The sequence below is a fragment of the Jaculus jaculus genome, chromosome 2, assembly GCF_020740685.1.
Source record: "Jaculus jaculus isolate mJacJac1 chromosome 2, mJacJac1.mat.Y.cur, whole genome shotgun sequence".
Taxonomy (NCBI): domain Eukaryota; kingdom Metazoa; phylum Chordata; class Mammalia; order Rodentia; family Dipodidae; genus Jaculus; species Jaculus jaculus.
The window spans coordinates 9,848,732-9,873,255 of NC_059103.1; the positions used below are offsets into that span (position 1 = coordinate 9,848,732).

Here is a 24,524-nt window from a genome sequence, read left to right on the forward strand (position 1 = left end):
AAGTCTCACTCTAACCCAGGCTGACCTGGAATTAACTATGTAGTCTCAGGGTGGCCTCGAACTCACAGTGATCCTCCTACCTCTGCCTCCCGAGGGCTGGGATTAAAGGCTGCGCCACCATGCCCAGCCTTGTTTTTTTTTTTTTTTTTTTTGGTTTTTATTTCATTAATGCCCTAATCTCTATTATTTCTTCCCATCTACTAATTTTCAGTTTGCCTTGTTCTTTTTCCAAGGCTTTAAGGTGAAGCATTATTTACTTGCGACCTTTCCAATTTCCTAATATAGGCAATTAAAGCTATAAATTTCCCACTTAGGACTGCCTTCATTGGGTCCCAAAGGTTTTGGTATGTTGTGTTCTCATTATCATTTGACTCTTATGATTTTTTTAATTTCCTTCTTGACTTCCTCATTGACCCATTCATCATTTAGTAGTGTATTGCTTAGTTTCCATGATTTTGTGTATGATCTATAGTTTTTCATGCTATTGATTTGTAGTTTGATCCCATTATGATCAGATAGAGTGCAAGGAATTATTTCAGTTTTTTGGTATTTGTTAAGATTTGCTTTGTGTTCTAATATATGGTCTGTTTTAGAGAATGTTTCATGTGCTGCTGAAAAGAATGTGTATTCTGCAGCATTTGGATGAAATGTCCTGTATATATGTGTTAGGTCCATTTGTTCTATGACCTCATTTAATCCAGATGCCTCTCTGTTTATTTTTTGCTGGGATGACCTGTCAATTGATGAGAGTGGGGTGTTGAAGTCACTACTACAACTGTGTTTGGTGTTTTCTGTGACCTTAGTTCTAATAGCATTTGTTTGATGAAGTTGGGAGCTCCCATGTTAGGTGCATATATGTTTAGGATTGTAATGTCCTCCTGTTGGAGTGTGCCTTTAATCAATATAAAATGACCTTCCTTGTCTTGCTTAACTAATGTTGGACTGAAGTCTACCTTATCAGATATTAGGATAGCAACCCCTGCTTGTTTTCTAGGCCTATTTGCTTGAAACACTGTTTCCCAACCTTTCACCCTAAGATAGTGTCCATCCTTTGTAGAAAGGAGGGTTTCTTGGAGGCAACTAATTGAAGGATCCTGCTTTTCAACCCAGTTTGCAAACCTATGCCTTTTGGTTGGGGCATTGAGGCTGTTGATATTAAGAGTTATTATTGAAAGGTATGTATTTATTTTTGCCATTTTTCTTGTTTTACCTTTGCTTTCTTTTATTAACTAGTATTTGAGTATGGTTTGTTTTTTCTAGGTTCCTTATATGTATGTTTTTCTTTCTCTTCAGCATGGAGGATCTTTTCAAGTATTTTCTTGAGAGATGGTTTTGTCTTCAAATATTCCTTTAGCCTGCATTTGTTAATGGAATGTCCTTATTTCTCTATCTATCTGAATGGATAGCTTTGCAGGATAAAGTAACCTTGGCTGACATTTGTTATCTTTTATAACTTGGAATATATCACTCCAAGCCCTTCTGGCTTTTAAAGTTTGTGTTAAGGAATCTGCTATGATCCTGATGGGCTTGCCTTTGTATGCGACTTGATTTTTCTCTCTAACTGCTTTCAATATATTCTCTTTGGTGTGTATGTTTGGTAGTGTAATTATAATATGGCGAGGAGAGGTTCTTTCCAGGTTTTGTCTTTTTGGTGTCATAAAGGCTTCCTGTATCTGCATTGACATCTCTTTCCCAATTTTGGTGAATTTTTCTTCTATGATTCTGTAAACGCCCACTATGCCTTTGGAGTGAAATTCTTCTCATTCTTCTATACCCTGGATTTTTTTTTTAAATTTTTTAAAATTTATTTTAGAGCTACAGAGAAAGAGGCAGAGAGAGAGAGAGGGAGAGGGAGAGGGAGAGGGAGAGGGAGAGGGAGAGGGAGAGAGAGAGAGAGAGAGAGAGAGAGAGAGAGAGAGAGAGAGAGAGAGAGAATGGGCGTGCCAGGGCTTCCAGCTACTACAGATAAATTCCAGATGCATGTGCCCCCTTGTGCATCTGGCTAACGTGGGTCCTGGGGAATTGAGCCTCAAACCGGGGTCCTTAGGCTTCACAGGCAAGCGCTTAACCGCTAAGCCATCTCTCCAGCCCTATACCCTGGATTCTTATGTTTGATCTTTTCATAGTGTATTGAATATCTTGAAATGCCCATTCATACTTTCCTATTAGTTTGTCTTTCTCTTTGTTGGATTATATTAGATCTGCCACCTGGTCTTCTATTTTAGATATTCTGTCCTTTCCTTCACCCATTCTACTGGTGAGATTTTCTACAGAGTTTTTTTAATTTCATTGGCTGTGTTCTTCATGGCTAGTAATTCTGACTGGTTTTTCTTTATTATTTCTATTTCCTTATTTATGTCTTGTATTGACCTCTTTATTTCATTAAATTGGTTTTCTGTGTCTTCTTTGATTTCCTATTTGATTCCTTTGATTTCCTCCCTGATTTCTCTGAACATATTTATAATCATTCTTTTGAAATCTTGTTCAGGCATTTCCTTTAAATCATTCTCACTGGAGGTCATTTCTGGTGCATTAATACTTTTTTGGTGGATTTATATTGTCTTGATTTTTGGTGTTTCTTTTGTACATGTACACAATTTAATGTACATATTTTTGCATCTTGGATTAATTTGATGCTTGGATTTTCTATTTCAGTATTATTGGTGGTATCAATCTGATGTTATAACCTTCAGGGTAGGAGCTTAAGGTGCCAGGTGTGGCTCTGAAGACTCTCAGAGTATCTTCAGAACTCACCCTGGGTGTTGGGTTTGCTATCTATGAGTGTATTCAGGTAGGCTGAGTGGAACAAAATACAGGCAGATTCTAAAATTTAACTAAACAATGTACACTTTCAATGAAAAACAGCACAGAGTATTTATGCAAAAGTAGGTGTTATGACTACCAGATCCTCAAGCTAAGTCACAGTCCCTTAGGATGTGTGTTGCCCCATACCCTTAACCCTGTCAACCAGGAGACTAAGATTTCTGGTCTCTTGAGGGCTCCAAGTCAGTTTATGACCATGTGAGACCCTTCCCTGGTATAATCCCAGGTACCTTTTGGGTTGATTTTGGTCTCAGTTATGCTGCGCTCTGCTTGGGTCCCTCTTTGTTTCTCTGTGGGTTCAGGTAGGCTGGCTGGGTCGCTGGATCGCTGCTCTGATCACTGTGTAGGTGAGCTCCCTTCCCTAGGTCTCTGGTGCTTGCTGGCACTTAGGCTGGCAGTGTGGGTGGGGGGTGAGACTGGATGGTGGCTGATATTTTTCCCGCTGGTCCCTACAATCATCTTCCTCATGAGCTGCTCCTCGGTTCTTCCTGCCGTCCACCCTTCACGTTTCTTGAGTTTGTGTGGAGGCTGGTGTGAATGGAGAGTCTCCTCACCTGGCTTTTCCTGAATCTCAGGCCGAGCCTGACAGCTGGAGCCACGTGGTCCTGGTGCCACCGCTGCTGGAGCCGCTTCTGGGGGCTCTGGGTGCTCTGGTCCTACTCTCTGCTATAGTTGAGTTTCTTATACACCTCACTTTTTAGTAGGAGAGTGTATTTTGCTGGGTTTTTTTTTTTTTTTTTTTTCTCCCTTAGGCTGCTTTGGCGTGGTTCCTACGCTTCCATCTTAACCAGAAGTTTGCTTCCTTGTTTTTTGGGGGTAGAGGTTAAAATATTTTTATTAAGTTTTTAAAAAATATTTATTTATTTGAGAGAAAGAGAGGAAAAGACAGAGAGAAAGAGAGATTGGGTGTGCCAGGGCCTCCAGCCACTGCAAATGAACTCCAGATGCATGCATCCCCTTGTGCATCTGTCTAACATATGTCCTGGAGAATCAAACCAGGGTCCTTAGGCTTCGCAGGCAAATGCCTTAACTGCTAGCCATTTTCCCCAGCCCCCCAAAATATATTTATTTATGTACTGGAGAGAAAGATTGAGAGCGTAGTTTCACCGGGCTCTTCTGATACTGCAAATGACGTCCAAATGTATGCACTACTTTGTGCATCTGGCTTTACATAGATCCTGAGGAACTGAATCTAGGCTGACAGGATTTGGAGGTAAACCCCTTTAACCACTGAACTATCTCCCCAGTTCCCCCCCAACACCCTTTTGTTGTTTTTTGATGCTGGTCTCACTCTAGCCAAGGCTGACCTGGAACTTACTCTGTAGTCTAGACTGGCCTCAAACTGACAGTGATCCTCCTACCTCAGCCTCCCAGGTGTTGGAATTACAGACATGCATCACCATGACTGGTACATTCAGATTTCCATGGAAGTAGCTATTGAGAACTGGAGAGGTGGCTTAGAGGCTAAGGCGCGTGCCTGCAAAGCCAAAGGACCCAGGTTTCAATTTCCCAGAATCCACGTAAGGCAGATGCACAAGATTTTTTGGTGGGGAAGGCTTCGAGGTATGGTCTCACTCTAGCTCAGGCTGACCTGAAATTCACCCTGTATTCTCTGGGTGGCCTAGAACCTCTGTCTCCCAAGTGCTGGGATTAAGGGCGTGCGCCACCACGTCTGGCTAAATAAATTTTTTTTTTTTTTAATTAAAAGAAGTGAGTTGAGTGAGCTAGTCAGAAGCCCCGGGCGCCTGCTGGCTTCCTGACTTACTCTCCTTCCCCTCACTTTGTCTTGTCCTCCAGGGCCGTTCTCCAGCTGCCATCAGGTAGTGTCCCCGAAGGCCAGCTTCGCCAGTTGTGTGCATGCCCAGTGTAGAACCAAGGGCGACGTGGCGTCTCTGTGCCGTTCCCTGCAGGCCTATGCGGCCCTGTGCTCCCGGGCAGGCCAGCTGACTGACTGGCGCAACAGCACCTTCTGCCGTGAGTCACCCCACCTCCCGCCCCACAGACCCCAGGGACTCTGTAGTCCCAGGCTGGCCTTGAACTCACAGCGATCCTCTTACCTCTGCCTCTCAAGTGCTGGGAATAAAGGTGTGCGCCACCATACCTAGCTAAAAAGAAAAAAAAAATGTATTTTAGGGGCTAGAGAGATGGCTTAGTGGTTAAGGCGCTTGCCTGCAAAGCCAAAGGACCCAGGTTCAATTCCCCAGGACCCACGTGGGCTAGATGCACAAGGTGGTGCATGCATCTGGTGTTCGTTTGCGGCAGCTAGAGTCCCTGGTGTGCCCATTCTCTTTCTCTCTCATTCTCTCTGCCTTTCTCTCTCAAAGGAATAAATAAAATACTGAAACAATTAAATTAAAAAGGAACAAACTTAGGTCCTCATACATTCACAGCAAACACTTTACCCACTGAGCCATCTCTCCAGCCCAACATAAACCTTTTGCAAATATTTTTATTTATTTATGTGTGTGTGTGTGTGTGTGTGTGAGAGAGAGAGAGAGAGAGGGGGGGGGGGCAAAGAGAGAAAAGAGGGAGAGAGAGAATAGGCATGCCAGGGCCTCCAGCCACTGCAAATGAACTCTAAGATGCATGCACCACCTTGTGCATCTGTCTCACGTGGGTCCTGGGAAATTGAACCTGGGTCCTTTGGCTTTGCAGGCAAGTGCCTTAACCACTAAGTCATCTCTCTAGCCCACCTCCCCCCACCTTTTTTTTTTTTCAAGGTAAGGTTTCACTCTAGCCCAGGCTGACCTGGAATTCACTATGGAGTCTCAGGATGGCCTTTACCTCACGGTGAGCCTCCTACCTCTGCCTTCCAAGTGCCAGGATTAAAGGCATGTGCCACCACGCCTGGCCAATTTTTTTAAAATATATTTATTTGAGAAAGAAAGAAGCAGAGAGAGAAGAGAGAGTGCAGAAACCTTTTTAAACAAGACAAGGTTTTGATATGTGGCCCTGGTTGGCCTTGAACTCTCTTGTCTGTTCCAGGCTAGTTTCAAACTCACGGTCCTCCTGCCTTAGCCTTTCAAGTGCTGCATTACAGTCATGAACCACTACACCATGCTGCACTTCTTTAAAATTCAGGTGAACTACACTCGTCATAACATTGACTACCTTTCCTCCTCTTCTGCATGGTAGGAAGACCCTCAACTGCTGAACACATTTTATCTGTTCTGTTTGTTTGTTTTTCAAAGTAGGGTCTCACTCTAGTCCAGACTGACCTAGAACTCACTCGGTAGTCCCAGGCTGCTCTCAAACTCACAATGATCCTCCTATCTTGGCCTCCGAAGTGCTGTGATTAAAGGCATGTGCCACCACACCTGGCCTATATTAGCCATTAAAAAGATTAGTTTTATATATTTATTTGCAAGCAGAGAGAGAGAGACAGAGAGAAAGAGCGAAGAGAGAATGGACACACCAGGGCCTCCAGCCACTGCAGACAAACTCCAGATGCATATGCCACTTTGTGCATCTAGCTTTATGTAGGTACTGAGGAATTAAACCCTGGTCGTTAGGCTTTGCAGGCAAGTGCCTTAACCACTAAGATATCTCTCCAGCCCTTAAGGTACAATTTCAGCCATTTTTATAAAACAATATGGCAGTTCCTAAAAATAGTCTAATAGAGTTACAATTTGATTCAAAATCCACTCTAGTATGAAGCAGAAAAATGAAAGCTTGTTCACATAGAAATGTGCACACGGGGCTGGAGAGATGGCTCAGTAGTTAAGGTGCTTTCCTACAGAGCCTAAGGACCTGAGTTTGCCTCCCCAGGACCCATATAAGCCAGATGCACAAGGTGCCACATGTGTCTAGAATTTGCTTGCAGTAGTTGGAGGCCCTGAGGCAACCATTCTCTCGCTCCCTCTCTCTCTCAAATAAATAAATAAGTGAGATATTGAAAAAGAAATGTGCACACAGGGCTGGAGATACGGCTTAGTGATTAAGGCACCTGCCTACAGAGTCTAAGGACCCAGGTTCAATCCCTCAGAGCCCACATAAGCCAGATGCACAGAGTGGTGCATGCATCTGGGGTTCATTTGCAGCGGCTGGAGGCCCTGGCACACTCACTCTGTGCCTCACACAAATGTTTGCAGAAACATTATTCACTGTAGCCAATAAGCGGGGACAAGTCAGCTATGCCTATGCATATCTGTAATCCCAATACTTGGGAGGCAGAGGAAAGAGGATGGAGAGGTGGAGGCTAGCCTGGGCTGCATTATCAAGACTCTGCAAGAAAACAAAAGAAAAGAAAAGAAAAGAAAACAAAAGAAAAGAAAAGATCAGGACGAATTGGCACATGCCTATAATCTCACCTCTTGGGAGGTAGAGAAAGGGGGATGAGGAGTTCAAGTTCACCTTCACCTATTTATCAAGTTTTAAGCCAGTGTAGGCTACATGAGTTTCTTCAAAAAGAAAGGAAGGGGCTGGAGAGATGGCTTAGCAGTTAAGGTGCTTGCTTGCAAAGCTGAAGATCCAGGTTCAATTCTCCCAAGTCCTACGTAAGCCAGATGCACAAGGTGGCACATGCATCTGGAGTTCGTTTGCAGAGGTTAGAGGCCCTGTGTACCTATTCTTTCTCTCTCTCTCAAATAAATAAAAAATAAATATTTTTAAAAGGAGGGCATTGTGGTACATGCCTTTAATCCCAGTGCTCGGGAGGCAGAGATGGGAGGATTTCCTGAATTTGAGGCCACTCTGAGACTACATAGTGAATTCCTGATCAGCCTGAGCCAGAGAGAGACCCTACCTTGAAGAAAAAAAGAAAGAAAGAAAGAAAGGAAGGAAGGAAGGAAAGAAGAAAGAAAAAAGGGAGGGAGGGAGGGGCTGGAGAGATGTCTCAGTGGCTAAGGAGTTTGCCTGCAAAGCCAAAGGACCCTAGTTCGATTCCCCAGGACCCATGTAAGGCAGATGCACACAGTGGTGCATGCATCTGGAGTTCATTTGCAGTGGCTAGAGGCCCTGGCACATCCATTCTCACTCTCTCTCTGTCTCTAATAAGTAAATAAATTCTTTAAACAAAATGAAGGAAGGGAGAGAGAAAGGGATGGAAAGAAGGGTTGGTGAGAAGAAGGAATAGAGGGAAGAGAGGAAAGGAGGGAGGGAAGGAAAGAAGAGAAAGAAAGGGAAAAAAGAAATAAAAGGCCACCGATTCCAGGCATAAGTGCCTCTTACCCCAATCAAGGTCAAGAGCTGGGAATGCCACTCTCATCTTTTTTTTTTTTTTTTTTTTTTTTTTTGAGTTAGGGTTTCACTGTCCTCCAGGCTCACCTGGAATTCATCCGTACTCTGAGGGTGGCCTCGAATCCACTGCGATCCTCCTACCTCTGCTTCCCTAGTGCTGGGATTAAAGGGGTGCGCCACCACGCCCGGCCCCACTCTCATCTCAACCCTCATGTCTTTCTCAGCTGCGAGGTGCCCACCCAGAAGCAGCTACAGCCCCTGCGCAAACCCCTGCCCACCCACCTGTCTCACCTTGATCACCCCGAGAGACTGCCCGGCCACTTTGCCTTGTGCCGAGGGCTGCGAGTGCGAGAAAGGCTACGTCCTGAGCGGGAAGTCCTGCGTGCCTCTCAGCCAGTGCGGCTGCGTCGACCAGGGCGGTGCCTATCACCCGGTGAGACACTCGGCAGCAAGGGGAGCAGGAGCTGGAGGGCTCGGAGCCTGACAAGGGATGGGTAGCACAGGAGGGGGCTAGGATAAGGAGGAAGGCCAGACGCTGAAGGACTCATTAAAGGTAAGGAGGGCAGTCGTGGCTACATAGCAAGACCCTGTCTGAAAAAAAAAAAAAAAACGAAAAGCAAAAGCAAACTCATAAACAACCTCCCTCCCCAAGAAAGAAACAAAGAAAGAGAGAGAGAGGGAGGGAGAGTGAGAGAGAGAGAGAGAAAGAGGGAAGGAAGCAAAGAAAGAGAGAGAGAGAGGGAGAGTGAGAGAGAGAGAGAGAAAGAGGGAAGGAAGCAAAGAAAGAGAGAGAGAGAGGGGGAGGGAGAGTGAGAGAAAGAGAAAGAAAGAGGGAAGGAAGCAAAGAAAGAAGGCTTGGAGAGATGGCTTAGCGGTTAAGCGCTTGCCTGTGAAGCCTGAGGACCCCACTTCCAGGCTCAATTCCCCAGGACCCACGTTAGCCAAATGCACAAGGGGCACATGCATCTGGCTGGAGTTCGTTTGCAGTGGCTGGAGGCCCTGGCGCACCCATTCTCTCTCTCTCTATCTGCCTTTCTCTGTCACTCTCAAATAAATAAAAATAAACACTATATATATATATATATATATATATATATATATATATATATATATATATATATGTATGTATGTATGTATGTATGTATGTATGTGTATATATATATATATACACAATGACAGGAAGGAGGGAGGGAACGAAAGGAGGGAGGGCTGGAAAGATGGTTTAGCCATTAAGTCACATGCCTGTGAAGCCTAAGAACCCAGGTTCCATTCTCCAGTTCGCACGTAGGCCAGATGCCCATAGTGGCCTACGCGTCTGAAGTTCACTTGCAGTGGCTAGAGGCCCTGGCGTGCCCATTCTTCCCCCTCCCACCCCTATGTGTCTAGTAAATAAATAAAAATAAACCTTAAAGGAAAAAAAGAGAGAGAAGCAGAAGGAAAGGGAGGGAGGGAAAGAAAGGGAGGGATGGAGGAAGGGAGGGAAAACCAAAGCTATACGGATCAAATAAATACCCTTGTGGTGTTGGGGAGGGCTCGGGCTCGGGCTCCCGCCCATCTCCAACTCCCAAGTTCCCTATTGGCTCTGCTCTTGGCCGCGCCCCACAGGTCGGGCAGAGTTGGTACAGTGAGGCGGGCTGCCTCGCCAGCTGCTCCTGCCTGGTGCGCAACAACATCACCTGTAGCGAAACGTCCTGCAAGGTCAACCAAGTGTGCCGGGCCCAGGACGGGCTGCTCCTCTGCAAGACCTCAGGTGAGAGGGCTCACTGCGCGGGGTGGGGAAGGGGGGTCTACTCTCCAAGGGCCTCCGCGCACTCCTCCACCATGCCCATGCCCCAGCCACTGTGGCCCTGAAATGCTGGGGGGAATCATGTATGTACCTAAGCCAAGGTGCCTCGTTTGATTTCGTTTTTTTTTTTTTTTAATGTGTTTGCTAGTGTGTGTGGTGTACGTATGTGGCGTGAGTGTGCATGTGGGCATACGTCTTTACGGGGTGGTGTATTCACGTGTGTGTGTGTGTGGAGCCGAGGTCCACACTGGGTGTGTTCCTCAGTGGTTCTCCGCCTTATTCGTATTATTTTATTATTATTTTATATTTTTGGTTTTTTGGGGAAGGGTTTCACTCTAGCCCCAGGCTGACCTGGAATTCACTATGTAGTCTCAGGGTGGCCTTGAACTCACAATGATGCTCCCACCTCTGCCTCCAAGTGCTGGGATCAAAGGTGTGCGCCACCACGCCTAACTCCACCTTCTCTTTTTTTTTTTTTTAAAAAAAACAACATTATTATTAATATTTATTTATTTGAGAGAGAGAAAGAAGCCAAAAGAGAATGAATGGGTGTGCAAGGGCCTCCAGCCACTGCACATGAACTCCAGGTGCATGCACCCCTTTGTGCATCTGGCTTACGTGGCTTCTGGAGAATTGAACCCGGATCTTTTGGCTTTGCAGGCAAATGCCTTAACCACTAAGCCATCTCTCCAGCCCTCCACCTTCTTTTTTGAGACAGGGTCTCTCGCTGAACTTGCAGCTCGCCATTTCGGCTTGTCTAGCTTGTTAATGAGTACTAGCAAGCACCAGGCATCCCCTCCTGTTTCCGCCTCTCCGATGCTGGGGTTACAGGTGTGCCAACATGCGTGGCTGTTACATGGGTGCTGGGGATCTGAACTCAGGTGCTCACTGACTGAACCATCTCCCCAGCATGTGTGTGTATGTGTATTATATGTATATGTATTTGCTTGGTAGCATATTGTGTAACCCAGCTGGCCTCAAACTGGCTATGTACATAGCCAAGGCTGGCCTTGAACTCCTTATCTTTCTGCCTTTACCTCCTGAGGTCTGGGATTATGGGCATGTGCTACCACGGCTGACTCTAGTGTGGCATATTATTATTGACCCCTTGCTGTAGGAATCACACTGTCTCTCCTCTCAAGCCTCGAGCCACGCAGACCCTTGGGCCTTATTTTCCTGAACATTGCCCTTCTCCCTTGGGTCTTGCTGGCCAGCCAGAGAGAAGGCAGGACTGTATTTCCCTAGGGACTCAGTGATGGTCCCTCAGCCACCTGTCTCTCTCCCCCCCTCCCCCCACAGGCATGGGAGTATGCCAACTCTCAGAGGACTCCAACTACGTGAGCTTCGATGGCACCAGTCACCCTTTCCACAGCACGTGCACTTACGTTCTGGTCAAAGTTTGTCACCCCAACATCAACCTGCCTTTCTTCAAGATCAGTGTCAAGAGCGAGAAGAGGATTCACGACAGAACCAGCCCTTTCTACCTCCACGAGGTCTACATCGAGGTCTTCGAATTCCGCATTACCCTGAAGAAGAGCCACCGCGTCCTGGTGAGCTTGGGGCTCGATGGGGCTGGGACGACCGGGCACACCCCGGGGAGAGGCGTCCCTGTGCACTCTCGGTTGACTGCCCGGCACCACCTTCCTCCTCAGATCGACGACAAGCCGGTTATCCTCCCTGCCACAACCCAGATCCCGGGGATCAACATCACGGCCAAAAGCACGTACACCATGGTCACGTTTCGGAATGAAATGCGACTCATATTTGACGGCAGTCGTTTCTTAGAGATCAGAGTCTCTGAAACGTGCTCGGGAAAGGTAAGATGGAAAAGGGCTTGGCTTTGCTGAGGGTGGGGGCACCTTGGGTGATCCAACAGCACCCCCTCCTTCTGATACGCCCAAGGGATGACAGCTCCCCACGCACAGTGTGCAGGAAGGCTACCGAGTATTCTTTGCTGTGTAGGGTGGGCAAGGGAGCTCCAAAATGCACGTTTGAGCCAGGAGTGGTGGCATGTGCCTGTAATCCCAGCACTCCAGAGGCTGAAGAAGCGGGGGCAGGGGTGAGGAGGCTTCCAGGCCAGTTTGGGCTATAGAAAGACCCTGTCTCAAAAAATAAAAATAAAAATAGCCGGGCGTGGTGGCGCACGCCTTTAATCCCAGCACTCAGGAGGCAGAGGTAGGAGGATCGCCGTGAGTTCGAGGTCATTCTGAGACCACATAGGGAATTTCAGGTCAGCCTGGGCTAGAGCGAGACCCTACCTCAAAAAAACCAAAATAAATAAATAAATAAAATGCCAGCAAGGTGCTGCATACTTTTAATCTCGGTGCTGGGGAAGCAAAGGGGGATCTGTGGGATGTGCTGAATAGCTAGTGCAGCCAAATAGCTAGGTTCAGTGAAAGACCATGTCTCAAAAAATAAGGTGGAGGCAGGCACAGGCTTTAATCCCAGCCCTTGGGAGGCAGAGGTAGGAGGATAGCTGTAAGTTCAAGGCCACCCTGAGACTAAATAGTGAATTCCAGGTTAGTCTGGGCTAGAGTGAGACCCTACCTTGAGAAACCAAAACAAACAAATAAGGTGGGCTGGAGGGATGGCTTAGCAGTTACGGCACTTGCCAGCAAAGCCAAAGGACCCAGGTTCAATTCCCCAGGACCCACGTTAGCCAGCTGCAGAAGGTGGTGCATGCATCTAGAGTTCCTTTGCAGTGGATGGAGGCCCTGGCACGCCCATTCTCTGTCTCTCTGTCTCTCTGTCTGTCTGTCACTCTTTCGCTCTGCTTCTTTCCCTCTCTCAAAAAAAAAAGAATAAATGAAAATGAAATATTAAAAATAAAATAAATGAGGTGGAGAGTGACTGAGGACACCCATTATCAACCTCTGGCCTTCCGCACATGCGTGCACATGCATGAGCACATGCACACATACACATGTGTCAACACACCACACATACACAACACACACACCTCTGCAAGCACACCACTCATAGAGTCCAAAAATAAATAGATGCGTAACTAAACAGGTGAGAATGAGACTCACTTGGTAGACGACTTTCCTGGCAAGCCCAGAGCCCCTAAGTCCTGCGCAGTGTCCTGCGCTTGTTACCGCAGCACTTGGGAAGTGGAGGCAAGAAGATCACGAGTTCAAGGTCACCTCTACCACACATTGAGTTTGGAGCCATTGAGCCATCCTGGACTACATAGGACATTTTAAAAGAATTTTAAAATATAAAGAATTAACGGGCTGGAGAGACGGCTCAGCAGTTAAAGCTGCTTGCTTGCAAAGCCTGCCAGCTCTGGGTTCAACTCCTCAGCACCTTTGCAAAGCGGGACACAAAGTGACACACGTATCTGCCATTCATCTGCAGTGGCAAGAGACCCTGGTGTGGTCATACACGCACACACTCACACTCAATATGTACATTGTTCAGAATAGTAATTATGGGCTGGAGAGATGGCTTAGCAATTCAGGCACTTTCCTGCGAATCCTTAGGACCCAGGTTTGATTACCCCAGTACCCACGTAGAAAGAAAATTTTAAAAAATTTGTCGGGGGGGATTCGAGGTAGAGTTTCACTCTAGCCCAGACTGACCTAGAATTCACTATATAGTCTCAGGGTGGCCTTGAACTCACAGCGATTCCCCTACCTCTGCCTCCAGAGTGCTGGGATGAAAGGCTTGCACCACCACGCGTAGCCAATAAAAATAATTTTTTTTTCTTTTTGTTTTTTCGAGGTAGGGTCTCACTCTGGTTCAGGCTGACCTGGAATTAACTCTGTCATCTCAGGGTGGCCTTGAACTCATGGCAATCCTCCTACCTGTGCCTCCCGAGTGCTGGGATTAAAGGCGTGCGCCACCACACCCGGCTAAAAATATATATATATATATTTTTTGCTTTTTTGAGGTAGGGTCTCACTCTAGCCCAGGCTGACCTGGAATTCACTATGGAGTCTCAGGGTAGCCTCGAACTCACAGCGATCCTCCTACCTCTGCCTCCTGAGTGCTGGGATTAAAGGTGTGCGCCACCACGCCCGGCAGTCTAAAAATAATTTTTAAAAACAGTAATCATAGCGGCTGAGGAGATGGCTTAGTGGTTAAGCCCTTGCCTATGAAGCCTAAGGACCCTGGTTGGGGGCTTAATTCTCCACGACCCACATAAGCCAGATGTATGAGGTGGCACATGTGTCTGGAGTTTGTTTGCAGTGGCTGGAGGCTCTGGCACGCCCATTTTCTCTCTCTCTCTATCTATGGATCTGCCTTTGTCTCTGTCTGTCGTTCTCAAATAAATTTTTAAAAATTAAAAAGACAATAATCATAACTAAGAGTCTGGGGTTATAACTCGATGGTAGAGCACTTCGTCTGCCTAGCCCACCTGAAGCCCTGGGTTCAATTCCCAGCACACACAAAAGCAGCCCTTAGCTCTCCTGGCTCCTTCGCACTGTAAAACTCCTCCTCTCTGCCACGCAGATCTGTGGTGTCTGTGGGAACTTCAACGGCGAGGAAGAGGATGAACGCATGATGCCCAGTGATGAACTAGCCCTGGATGAGCAGGAATTTATGGACAGTTGGAAAGACAAGGACTTCGAACCAAGGTAGTGCTTTGTAGTGGGTGAGGGGTTATGAGAGACACTGGATATCTCACTTATACTAGGCAGCAAGTTCTTTACCACTGGGCTATATCCCTAGTCCTTTTTTCCCCCGTGTATGTGTGTGGGAGGTGAGGCGTCCCATATTCCCAAATGCCCATATGCTTGCCTGCAGGGGGCAGGAGGCGATGGCTACAGTGACCAGAGCAGAACATCGGGTGTCCCACTCCGTCAACTGTTTGCCTATTTTTTTTTTTTTTTTTTTGAGCTAGGGTCTCGCTTTAGCCCAGGCTAACCTGGAATTCACTATGTAGTCTCAAGGTGGCCTCGAAGTCACAGTGATCCTCCTACCTCTGCTTCCCGAGTGCTGGGATTAAAGGTGTGCACCACCATGCCCAGCTCTCTTTTGCATATATATATATATATATATTATTTTTTTTTAATTTGTTTTGGTTTTCACTCTAGCGACCTGGAAGGATTTCACTCTAGCGACCTGGAAGGATTTCACTCTAGCGACCTGGAATTCACTATGTAGTCTCAGGGTGGGTCCTGGGAAAATCAAGCCTTGAACCGGGGTCCTTGGGCTTCACAGGCAAGTGCTTAACTGCTAAGCCATCTCTGCAGCCCCCCACAGTCTTTTTTAAATTCACAATTCTCCTGCCTCTACAAGTGCTGTGTGCAGTACCACACCTGGCTTCCTTTTACCTTTCCTTAAACTCTATTTTTCATGTATGTGCATACTTGTATGCATGTGGGAACACGTGTGTGTGTGTGTGTGTGTGCGCACGTATGTGTTCATGCACTCGGGAATCAATGCTGAGTGTCTTTCTCAATCCTTTCTATCCTTCCTTACTTTTTTTTTTTTTTTTTTTTTGCTTTTTCGAGGTAGGGTCTCACTTTCGTCCAGGCTGACCTGGAATTAACTCTGTAGTCTCAGGGTGGCCTTGAACTCACGGCGATCCTCCTACCTCTGCCTCCCGAGTGCTGGGATTAAAGGTGTGCGCCACCACGCCCGGCCTTCCTTACTTTTTTTTTTAATTTAATTTAATTTTATTTATTTATTTATTTGAGAGCGACAGACACAGAGAGAAAGACAGATAGAGGGAGAGAGAGAGAATGAGCGCGCCAGGGCTTCCAGCCTCTGCAAACGAACTCCAGACGCGTGCACCCCCTTGTGCATCTGGCTAACGTGGGACCTGGGGAACCGAGCCTCCAACCGGGGTCCTTAGGCTTCACAGGCAAGCGCTTAACTGCTAAGCCATCTCTCCAGCCCCCTTCCTTACTTTTTTTAAAAATACTTTTTATTAACAACTTCTATAATTGTAAACAATATCCCATGGTAATTCTCTCCCTTTCCCATCTTTTTTGAAAATTTTTTTTTAATTTTTATTTATTTATTTATTTGATAGAGACAGACACAGAGAGAAAGACAGATAGAGGGAGAGAGAGAGAATGGGCATGCTAGGGCTTCCAGCCTCTGCAAACGAACTCCAGACGCATGCGCCCCCTTGTGCATCTGGCTAATGTGGGACCTGGGGAACCGAGCCTCGAACCGGGGTCCTTAGGCTTCACAGGCAAGTGCTTAACCGCTAAGCCATGTCTCCAGCCCTGAAAATATTTTTAATATATTTTATTTATTTATTTATTTGAGAGAGAGAAAGAGGCAGAGAGAGAGAGAGATTGAGAATGAGTGCACCAGGGCCTCTAGCCACTGCAAACGAACTCCAGATGCATGCGCCACCTTGTGCATCTGGTTTATGTGGGTCCTGGGGAATCAAACTGGAATCCTTTGGCTTTGCAGGCAAACACCTTAACCACTAAGCCATCTCTCCAGCCCCTCATGGTAGAGTTTCACTGTAGTCCAGGCTGACCTGGAATTCACTATGTAGTCTCAGGGTGGCCTCAAACTCACAGCAATCCTCCTACCTCTGCCTCCCAAGTAATGGGATTGAAGGTGTGCACCACCATGCCCAGCTCCTTTCCATTTTTTTTAAATTTATTTTTATTTATTTATTTGAGAGAGAGAAAGAGGCAGAGTGAGAGAGAGGGAAAGAGAGAAAGAATGGGAGTGTTAGGGCTTTAAGCCACTGCAAATGAACCTTGTGCATCTGGCTTAAGTGGTACTGGGGAATCAAACTGAGGTCCTTTGGCTTTGCAGGCAAGCACCTTAATTGCTAAGCCATCCCTCCAGCCCCCTTTCCATTTTTTTTTTTTAACAGTATAAGAAAATGTATTTTCCTAAGATATTCATTATGGACCAGTAATGCATTTAAATACAATGCTTTAAAACATTATGCACAGGGCTAGAGAGATGGCTTAGCAGTTAAGCACTTGCCTGTGAAGCCTGAGGACCCTGGTTCGAGGCTCGATTCCCCAGGGCCCACGTTAGCCAGATGCACAAGGGGGCGCATGTGTCTGGAGTTTGTTTGCAGTGGCTGGAGGCCCTGGTGCTCCCATTCTCTCTCTGTGTATCTGCCTCTTTCTTTGTCTGTCTGTCCTTCTCAAATAAATAAATAAACAAACAAAATTATGCACAAGGAGCTTACAGATCACACTTAATATCTAGTTGCTTACTACATGTTTTACAATTTAATTTTCAAAGCCAACATGTAAGTATTAAATATATCTCTTTATAGCAAAGGACATTTAAGTGGATTGCACAAACAGCAGGCAGACTTGGGTGATAAGAGGAGAAAGAAAATTATAATTAAGCCCGGAACATAAGAGTATTCAGACACTTCTATTTAACTGAGGCCTAATTTTGTAAAGAGCCGGGTCACTGAGTATTAGATTTTTATAAAAATATAATTATCTGTGTCAGATGGTACACCCCCCGCTTTGATAGTTTGTGATTGATATCTAGTAATTTCCTAAATCACTAATGTAGCTTTGAGATGATGCATGTGATACATTTTCTTACATATAAACTGAGGCCTTGTAACACTGAAACATGTGAAGGTAAAAATTGGTCCTAGAGGGCTGGAGAGATGGCTTAGCAGTTAAGCACTTGCCTGTGAAGCCTAAGGACCCCAGTTTGAGGCTCGATTCTCCAGGACCCACATTAGCCAGATGCACAAGGGGGTGCATGCGTCTGGAGTTCGTCTGCAGTGGCTGGAAGCCCTGGTGTGCCCATTCTCAATCTCTCTCTCTCAAATAAATAAATAAAAATGAATAAAACTAAAAAAAAAAATTGGTCCTAGAGACTTAATCCATGAAGTTAGTAAGTGTTCATTACAAACCTACCTTTCGCTTGCCTCCAGAGTGCACCACTGGAAATAGAGCTGCTTAAACCCTGGCTTTGAGTCACTGAGCCTTTAATTCATCCTTCGAGACATGCAGAGATCGAGGTTTTCTCTGTAAGGCCAAAGCTTTCTTTAGACTTTCATCAGGGGTATTTCTGAAGTGTGCACATTCCTATCATATAGCCTCCTCTCTTTGTCTGTCATTTGGTACTTAAGTCTATGTCACATATTTTGTCTTCCCTTTCAGTTTTCTACAACCTATTCTTTTAGGTTTGTCCAGCCCATGAGCTTTTCCTCAGCTCAGTGCCAGAGCTGTTCCTTGTCACTGCTGTCCTTTGCTTTTCTTGATGCAGTCTGGTCATCTTCCCTCTCCTGGCTTCTTATCCCCAAGGTAACTAGTACTGACACTTCCTGAACGGCCAGGTCCTCAGAGAGTTCTACTCAGCAGTGCTTCCAATCGGTGCTGCTTTGCTCAATGACACGTGGTACACTTCAGATCTCCTCTACAACAACATTCTTTCTGAAGGCTATTCACAAATACCCTCAAAAAATGATTTCTTTCATATAAGTTGGTATTAAAATAATACATAACTCAACAAAAGATGTTTCTACTTTTTTTTTTTTTTTTTTGGTTTTTCGAGGTAGGGTCTCACTCTAGCTCAGGCTGACCTGGAATTCACTCTGTAGTCTCAGGGCAACCTCAAACTCATGGCGATCCTCCTACCTCTGCATCCCGCGTGCTGGAATTAAAGGCGTGTGCCACCACGCCTGGCCTTAGGTGTTTCTACTTTTGTCAATTCAGTTATAAATACTGGATTTTGCAAGATCACAGTTAAAATATTTGGTGTAAGACATCAATGCATAGATACAATGGATAGATCTAAAAATTCACTTTTTGGCTTCATGATGAGACATTAAAATTTATAGGCATGCCTTTAATCCCAGCATGCGGGAAGCAGAGGTAGGAGGATCCCTGTGAGTTCGAGGCCGCCCTGAGACTACAGAGTGAAATCCAGGTCAGCCTGAGCTGAGACCCTACCTCAAAAAACAAAGAACAAAAAAACAAATAAAAATTAAGACAGCTTTTTACTGAAATGTCTATTATCTTCATCAGACTATATAGTAATCAAACTATGAGTTTGCAAGTAAGATAACATCAGTTGTCACCCATAATCCATATACATATATATTTTTTTCTTTTTTGAGGTAGGGTCTCACTCTAGCCCAGGCTGACCTGGAATTCACTATGTAGTCTCAGGGTGGCCTTGAACTCACGGTGATCCTCCTACCTCTGCCTCCTGAGTGCTGGGATTAAAGGCGTGCACCACCACGCCTGGCTCCTTTTATATTTTAACTCAAAGACAAGTATGACGTGAGAGTAAGTGAACTTTAACTTTCCAACTTTTTCTTTGCTAAGAATTATTAGTCAAGTCAGATAAACCATTGGCCGTAAGTGAATTCTCAATTGTTATGAGGTAGCAGTCATCAACGGTTCCCCTTCTGTGGAGGTTGTGCCCGCCACTCTCAAGGCTTCCCACTTCCTATGAAAAGTATGAGCAACAAGGAACAGAAGAGTCACCGTTCATTGTTTCTTTGATTCTTGGTGTTTCATAGTATCTTAAATACCTGATTTCAGTTTTACAGCAACAACAAGCATCAATATTTACTCTGGTCGGTAACTGCGCTCCAAGTTACATGTATTAATGACTTCCAACGCCATCTCTAGGAATAAATAATTCGTAGTTCTGAACCATGCTTTAGAAAAACATTTCCAGCAGCCTGAGCAGGATTTATTCCTCTCCCATCACTGGTAATAATGGCACTTGTTGCAGAACTTTAGATCCTTCTGCTGCAAACGTTAAGCCTGCTGTAAAAGGTGTGCTTTCGGGAGCACCGAGTCCTTGGTAGGGCAGCCGCGGATCCGATGTGAGCGTCTAGGAGGATGCCTGCCACGTGGTGGAGCCGCACAGAAGCCCCCCAGCCCCCGGTCTTGAGTCAGCAGGAAGGGCTGTGCCCACCCCACGCACCTTTCCATTAAATTTTTTTTTAATTTATTTATTTGAAAGTGACAGGCGGAGGGAGAAGGAGGCAGATAGAGAGAGAGTGGACGCGCCAGGACCTCCAGCCACTGCAAAGGAACTCCAGACACATGCGCCCCCTGGTACATCTGGCTAATGTGGGTCCTAGGGAATCAAGCCTTGAATCGGGGTCCTTAGGCTTCACAGGCAAGTGCTTAACCACTAAGCCATCTCTCCAGCCCACCTTTCAATTTTTTGTTGTTGTTGTTGTTGAGACAGGGTCTCATATAGCTCATAATGGTCTCAAACTTGCCACATAGTTGAAGATCACCTCCTACCTTTATTTCCCAAGTGCTGGGGGTTACAGGCGTGAGCCCCCATGCCAGGCTCAGCCTACCTTTGCACAACAGCATGAGCTAGGAACCACCCTGCAGGACACACCTGGGATGGAAAGAGCAGAATGTGCCTTGTGTGTGTGATTAAGGGGTGTCTCAGGATCCTATCTAGGGACATCTTATATTCTTCTCTTAGAAACCGAGGAGCAAGCTGGGGAGATAGTTCAGTGGGTAGCATGTTTGCCATGCAGGCATGAGGACCTGAGTTGGATCTCCAGAACCCACATAAACACCAGGCATAGGCTGGCAAGATGACTCAGTGGTTAAGGCGCTTGCCTATAAAGCCTAAGGACCCGTGTTTAACTCCTCAGATCCCACGTAAGCCAGACACAGAAAGGTGAGGCAAACACAAGGTCACATGCCCACTAGGGGACGCAAGTGTCTGGAGTTCAGTTACAGTGGCTGAGACCCTGGCACACCAATTCTCTCCCTCTCTCATAACAAAAAGCTAGGCAGAATGGCAGCATGTGACCAGAATCCCAGCATCGAGGAGGTAGAAACAGGTGAAACCTTAGGGCTTGCCAGCTGCCTAGTCTAGCTAAAGTGATGAGTTCCACGTTCAGTGTGAGATGCTTTCAGAAGGAACAGAAGCTACATGGAAATCAGCTTCCTTGTGACACGAGGGGAACAGTGGCTGCCTCTGCACTGATTTCTTTCTTTCTTTCTTTCTTTTTTTGTTTGGTTTGGTTGTTCGAGGTAGGGTTTCACTGTAGCTCAGGCTGACCTGAAATTCACTATGTATTCACAGGGTGGCCTCAGCTTCACAGTGATCCTCCTTCCTCTGCCTCCCAAGTGTTGGAATTAAAGGTGTGCGCCACCATACCCAGCTTTTTAAGATATTTTAAAAACTTTATTTTTTTTCTCTTTTTAATTTTTAAATTTTTAAATTTTTATTAACATTTTCCATGATTATAAAAAAAAATATCCCATGGTAATTCCCTCCCTCCCCCCTGACACTTTCCCCTTTGAAATTCCATTCTCCATCATATTACCTCCCCATCTCAATCATTGTACTTACATATATATAATATCAACCTATTAAGAACCCTCCTCCCTTCCTTTCTTTCTTTATTTATTTAAAAGAGAGAATGGGCACACCAGGGCCTCTAGCCACTGCAGACGAACTCCAGACACATGCATCACCTTGTGCTTCTGGCTTACGTGGGTACTTACGTGGGAATGGAACCTGGGTCCTTAGCCTTTGCAGGCAGGTGCCTTAACCTCTGAGCCGTCTCTCCAGCCCTGATTTCTCTTATGTTTGTATTTTGTTTATTTGAAACAGTCTCCTGTGTCCCAGGCTGACCTCAAACTTGCTATGTAGCCAAGGATGACCTTGAATTTCTGATCCTCCATTTTCCACCCCTCACGTGCTAGACCCAGCTCATCGGGCCACTTTGTTTTCCTGTCCCAGTTGCCAGAGTACCAAAGGTAACAAGCTGATTCCGGTGGAGCAGGAGTTTGTGAATGAAAACTGCACCCTGGATGACGTGGTGAAAACCTATAACTACTGCCGAGATGCCCTCAAGAAACCTGTCTGGACCCCGTGTACCTTACAAGTGCACCCTAAGCCCTTCCTGAGGGACTGCGTGGACAGCTTCTGCATGTCCAGAGATCGCGTCCAAGCCCTCTGCGAGGCTCTGAATGCCTTCGCAGATGCCTGCAAGCGTAAAGGGCTCGAGCCACCACTCTGGAGGACCAGCATGTTCTGCTGTGAGTGCCCCCTGTGGTCACTAAGGCCACTTCCAAACCCCTCTTCTCCCCACGTATCCCTTATGTATTCCAGGCTGGTTTTGAACTCAGAGATTCCTGGCTCTGCCTCTTGAATGCTGGGCTGACAAGATATGTGCCCACTTGCCCTGCTAAAATTTTATTTTTAACATAGTTTTTTGTTTGTTTGTTTTTCAAGGTAGGGTCTCAATCTGGCTCAGGCTGACCTGGAATTCACGCTGTATTCTCAGGATGGCCTCAAACTCAAGGCAGTCCTCCTACCTCTGCCTCCCGAGTGCTGGGATTAAAGGCATATGCCACCACGTCCAGCTTTATTTTTTTTTCAGAAATTAGAACTTTATTATAAACATTCCCAGATTAGAAACTGAATTTGTGTAAAGATGCTGAAACTTTTGGAACTGTGTGTAAGATAAGCTTATTATAATGTATTTCACTCTCCAACGCTGCAAGTTAGATCTAACAAAGGAAGTCTAAATTGCTTCATAGAAAACCAGTGAGCATAAAAATACCTGACATAAAACTAAAACAAACCCAACCAAAACACAGATTCTGCAAAGTGTTAATCCTCCAATTTAAAATAAATGGTCTCCCAAGGGAAAATAATCCCATCACAGCAATTTAACAAAAAGCAGAGCCACTCTCATAAAGGGAAATTATATGTAAGAAAGATGTAAATGATGCTTTTAGAAAATGTAATTTTCATACTGGAAAACAAGCAAACTAAATACTTTGTGCTCACTGTCAGAAATTAAAATACCTCTTGACATAGGATAAGTGGCATGAGTATCATGAAACCAAGCTCCTCAAATATTTTTCAATTTAATCCCAGGAGAACCAATTGACGAGTTTCAAAATCCAAGGATAGACTGGTCCCAGAGCATTTCTTCCTCCATTCTTTCTTCACCCTGTTCCTTCTTCTCCTTTCTACACTTGCGGTCCTCTCTCTTAGAGGCTTCATCTCGGGTTTTTCTCTCTTTTCGAGTCTTAAGCTTTTCTGTACTGACTGGTTCAGTTTCTGTTTCTCCCTTCGGTTTCTTTCTTTGGAAGCTCTTTTGTTTGTTTAAATCCACTTCCTCAGAACTACTTTCTCTCTCATGCTTGGGCCGCCCTTTCTCAGTTCTTTCTGTGTCTTCCTCTAGGCGCCTTTTCCTTTTTGGATGCGTATGTTTATGACTGGCATGAGAGTCGCTGGAGCTGAAACCTGAGCAGAGGTGTTTGTGAACTCCAAACTCTAGGCTGTGTGAGCCACAACTGTATTCTTGCTGACTAAAGTTCAGGGGCACTGGTTATTCTGAGAACTACTCCCTGCTAAACTGACAGTAACCCAGAGAGTCTAGTGACAGCTTGCTGTTGGGAGCTGGGAACCGGTTCTCCACGGTTTGTGAAATACTGCATGATCTTGGATGGGTCTGGATGGTTCCGGATGAAAATCCTGGGTCAACCATTCTATACCTGGGTCTGGGATCAGCCTCTTCTCTGCACCTGCCATTTTTTAAATAGTCCTCTCTCATCCTTCTGAAAGCAGTCTCTGGCTCTAGGCCTCTAGCTTGCTGTGCTTCAATGTAATTTTCAAGTTCATCTTGAAAAGAGTCACAGGACTTGTTTGAATGCTTCATTAGGGTGACAAAAAGGGATTTTCTTTATCAGACTGACAGCTTGGTAGAGAAATTTGATCATATTCACCCACTAGTTGCTTCAGATTTTCCAGCAGGAACCTTCCCCAAAGGAAGACTGTACCATGAGGCAGGCATCTACTTCTGTCCAGTATCTTATCCTCCTTCACCTTCTCTGGGCATCGGCGGGCGTCTACAACTACTGCGCCCTCCCTGCCAACGCCGCCGCTGCTGCTGCCACCTCTGCCACCCCGGCTTTATTTTTAACACAATTTTTTAAAAGATTTGTATGCACGTGTGTATGGCCACGGTGTGCGCGCCACAGTGTGTGGAGGTCAGAGAACAACCTTGGGGTGTTGGTCCTCTCCTTCCACCTTGTTTGAAACAGGGACCCTGTGAATGGCCTCTGGGAAGGACAGACTAGCCGGCCCACGAGCTTGGGAATTCTCTTGGCTCCTCCACCCAGTGCTGTGGGAGTATTGGGATTCCAGACCTGTACACCATTTTGTGTGGGTGCTAGGGACTTGAACTCTGACTGGCAGGTTTGCAGAGCAAGCACTTTTAACCAGTGAGCCATCTTCCTGAGCCCCCAGTTTATTTTTATTTTTATTTTTCATATCTTATCTATTTGAGAGAGAGAGGCAGCTAGAGAGATACTGGGTGCATCAGGGCCTCTAGCCATGGCAGACAAATCCCAGATGCATGCACCATCTTGTGTAGCTGGCTTACTTGGGTACCAGGGAATCAAACCTAGGGCCTTAGGTTTCTCAGACAAGTGCCTTAACAGGTAAGCCATCTCTCTAACCCTCTCGTTTTTAGTTTGCATGTTTTGTTTTTTGTTTTTTTGAGGCAAGGTTTCACTCTAGCTCAGGCTGACCTGGAATTCACTCTGTATTCTCAAGGGTGGCCTTGAACTCAAGGCGATCCTCCTACAGACCTCTGCCTCCCAAATGCTGGGATTAAAGTTGTGCTCCAGCCGGGTGTGGCTATTGCTGTGCTTTGCTGGCTGCCTGAAAACTTCCAGGGAAATTCTCCTGGAATTTACTGGGGTTGCAGAAGCCCTGTATGGCTTCTGGCTTTTTACCTGAAGATGATGGAACTCTGGTACTCAGACTGAGCATCTACTGCTTTAACCACTGATAGGCTCTTTGTCTTAAACTCCCC

At 45.8% G+C, this 24,524-nt stretch overlaps 1 protein-coding gene and 1 pseudogene across 1 annotated transcript in view; one reads left to right on the forward strand and one right to left on the reverse strand.

Annotated features, from left to right (window-relative positions):
• Zan (zonadhesin) overlaps positions 1-24,524 on the forward strand; it is a 98,083-nt gene that overhangs the window by 51,874 nt on the left and 21,685 nt on the right. Inside the window, 7 exon segments of the mRNA XM_045142839.1 lie at positions 4,621-4,797; positions 8,226-8,434; positions 9,607-9,751; positions 11,087-11,337; positions 11,440-11,604; positions 14,246-14,370; positions 21,431-21,729. Of these exon segments, the coding sequence (XP_044998774.1) occupies positions 4,621-4,797; positions 8,226-8,434; positions 9,607-9,751; positions 11,087-11,337; positions 11,440-11,604; positions 14,246-14,370; positions 21,431-21,729 (1,371 nt within the window).
• LOC101605982 lies at positions 22,596-23,372 on the reverse strand (annotated as a pseudogene).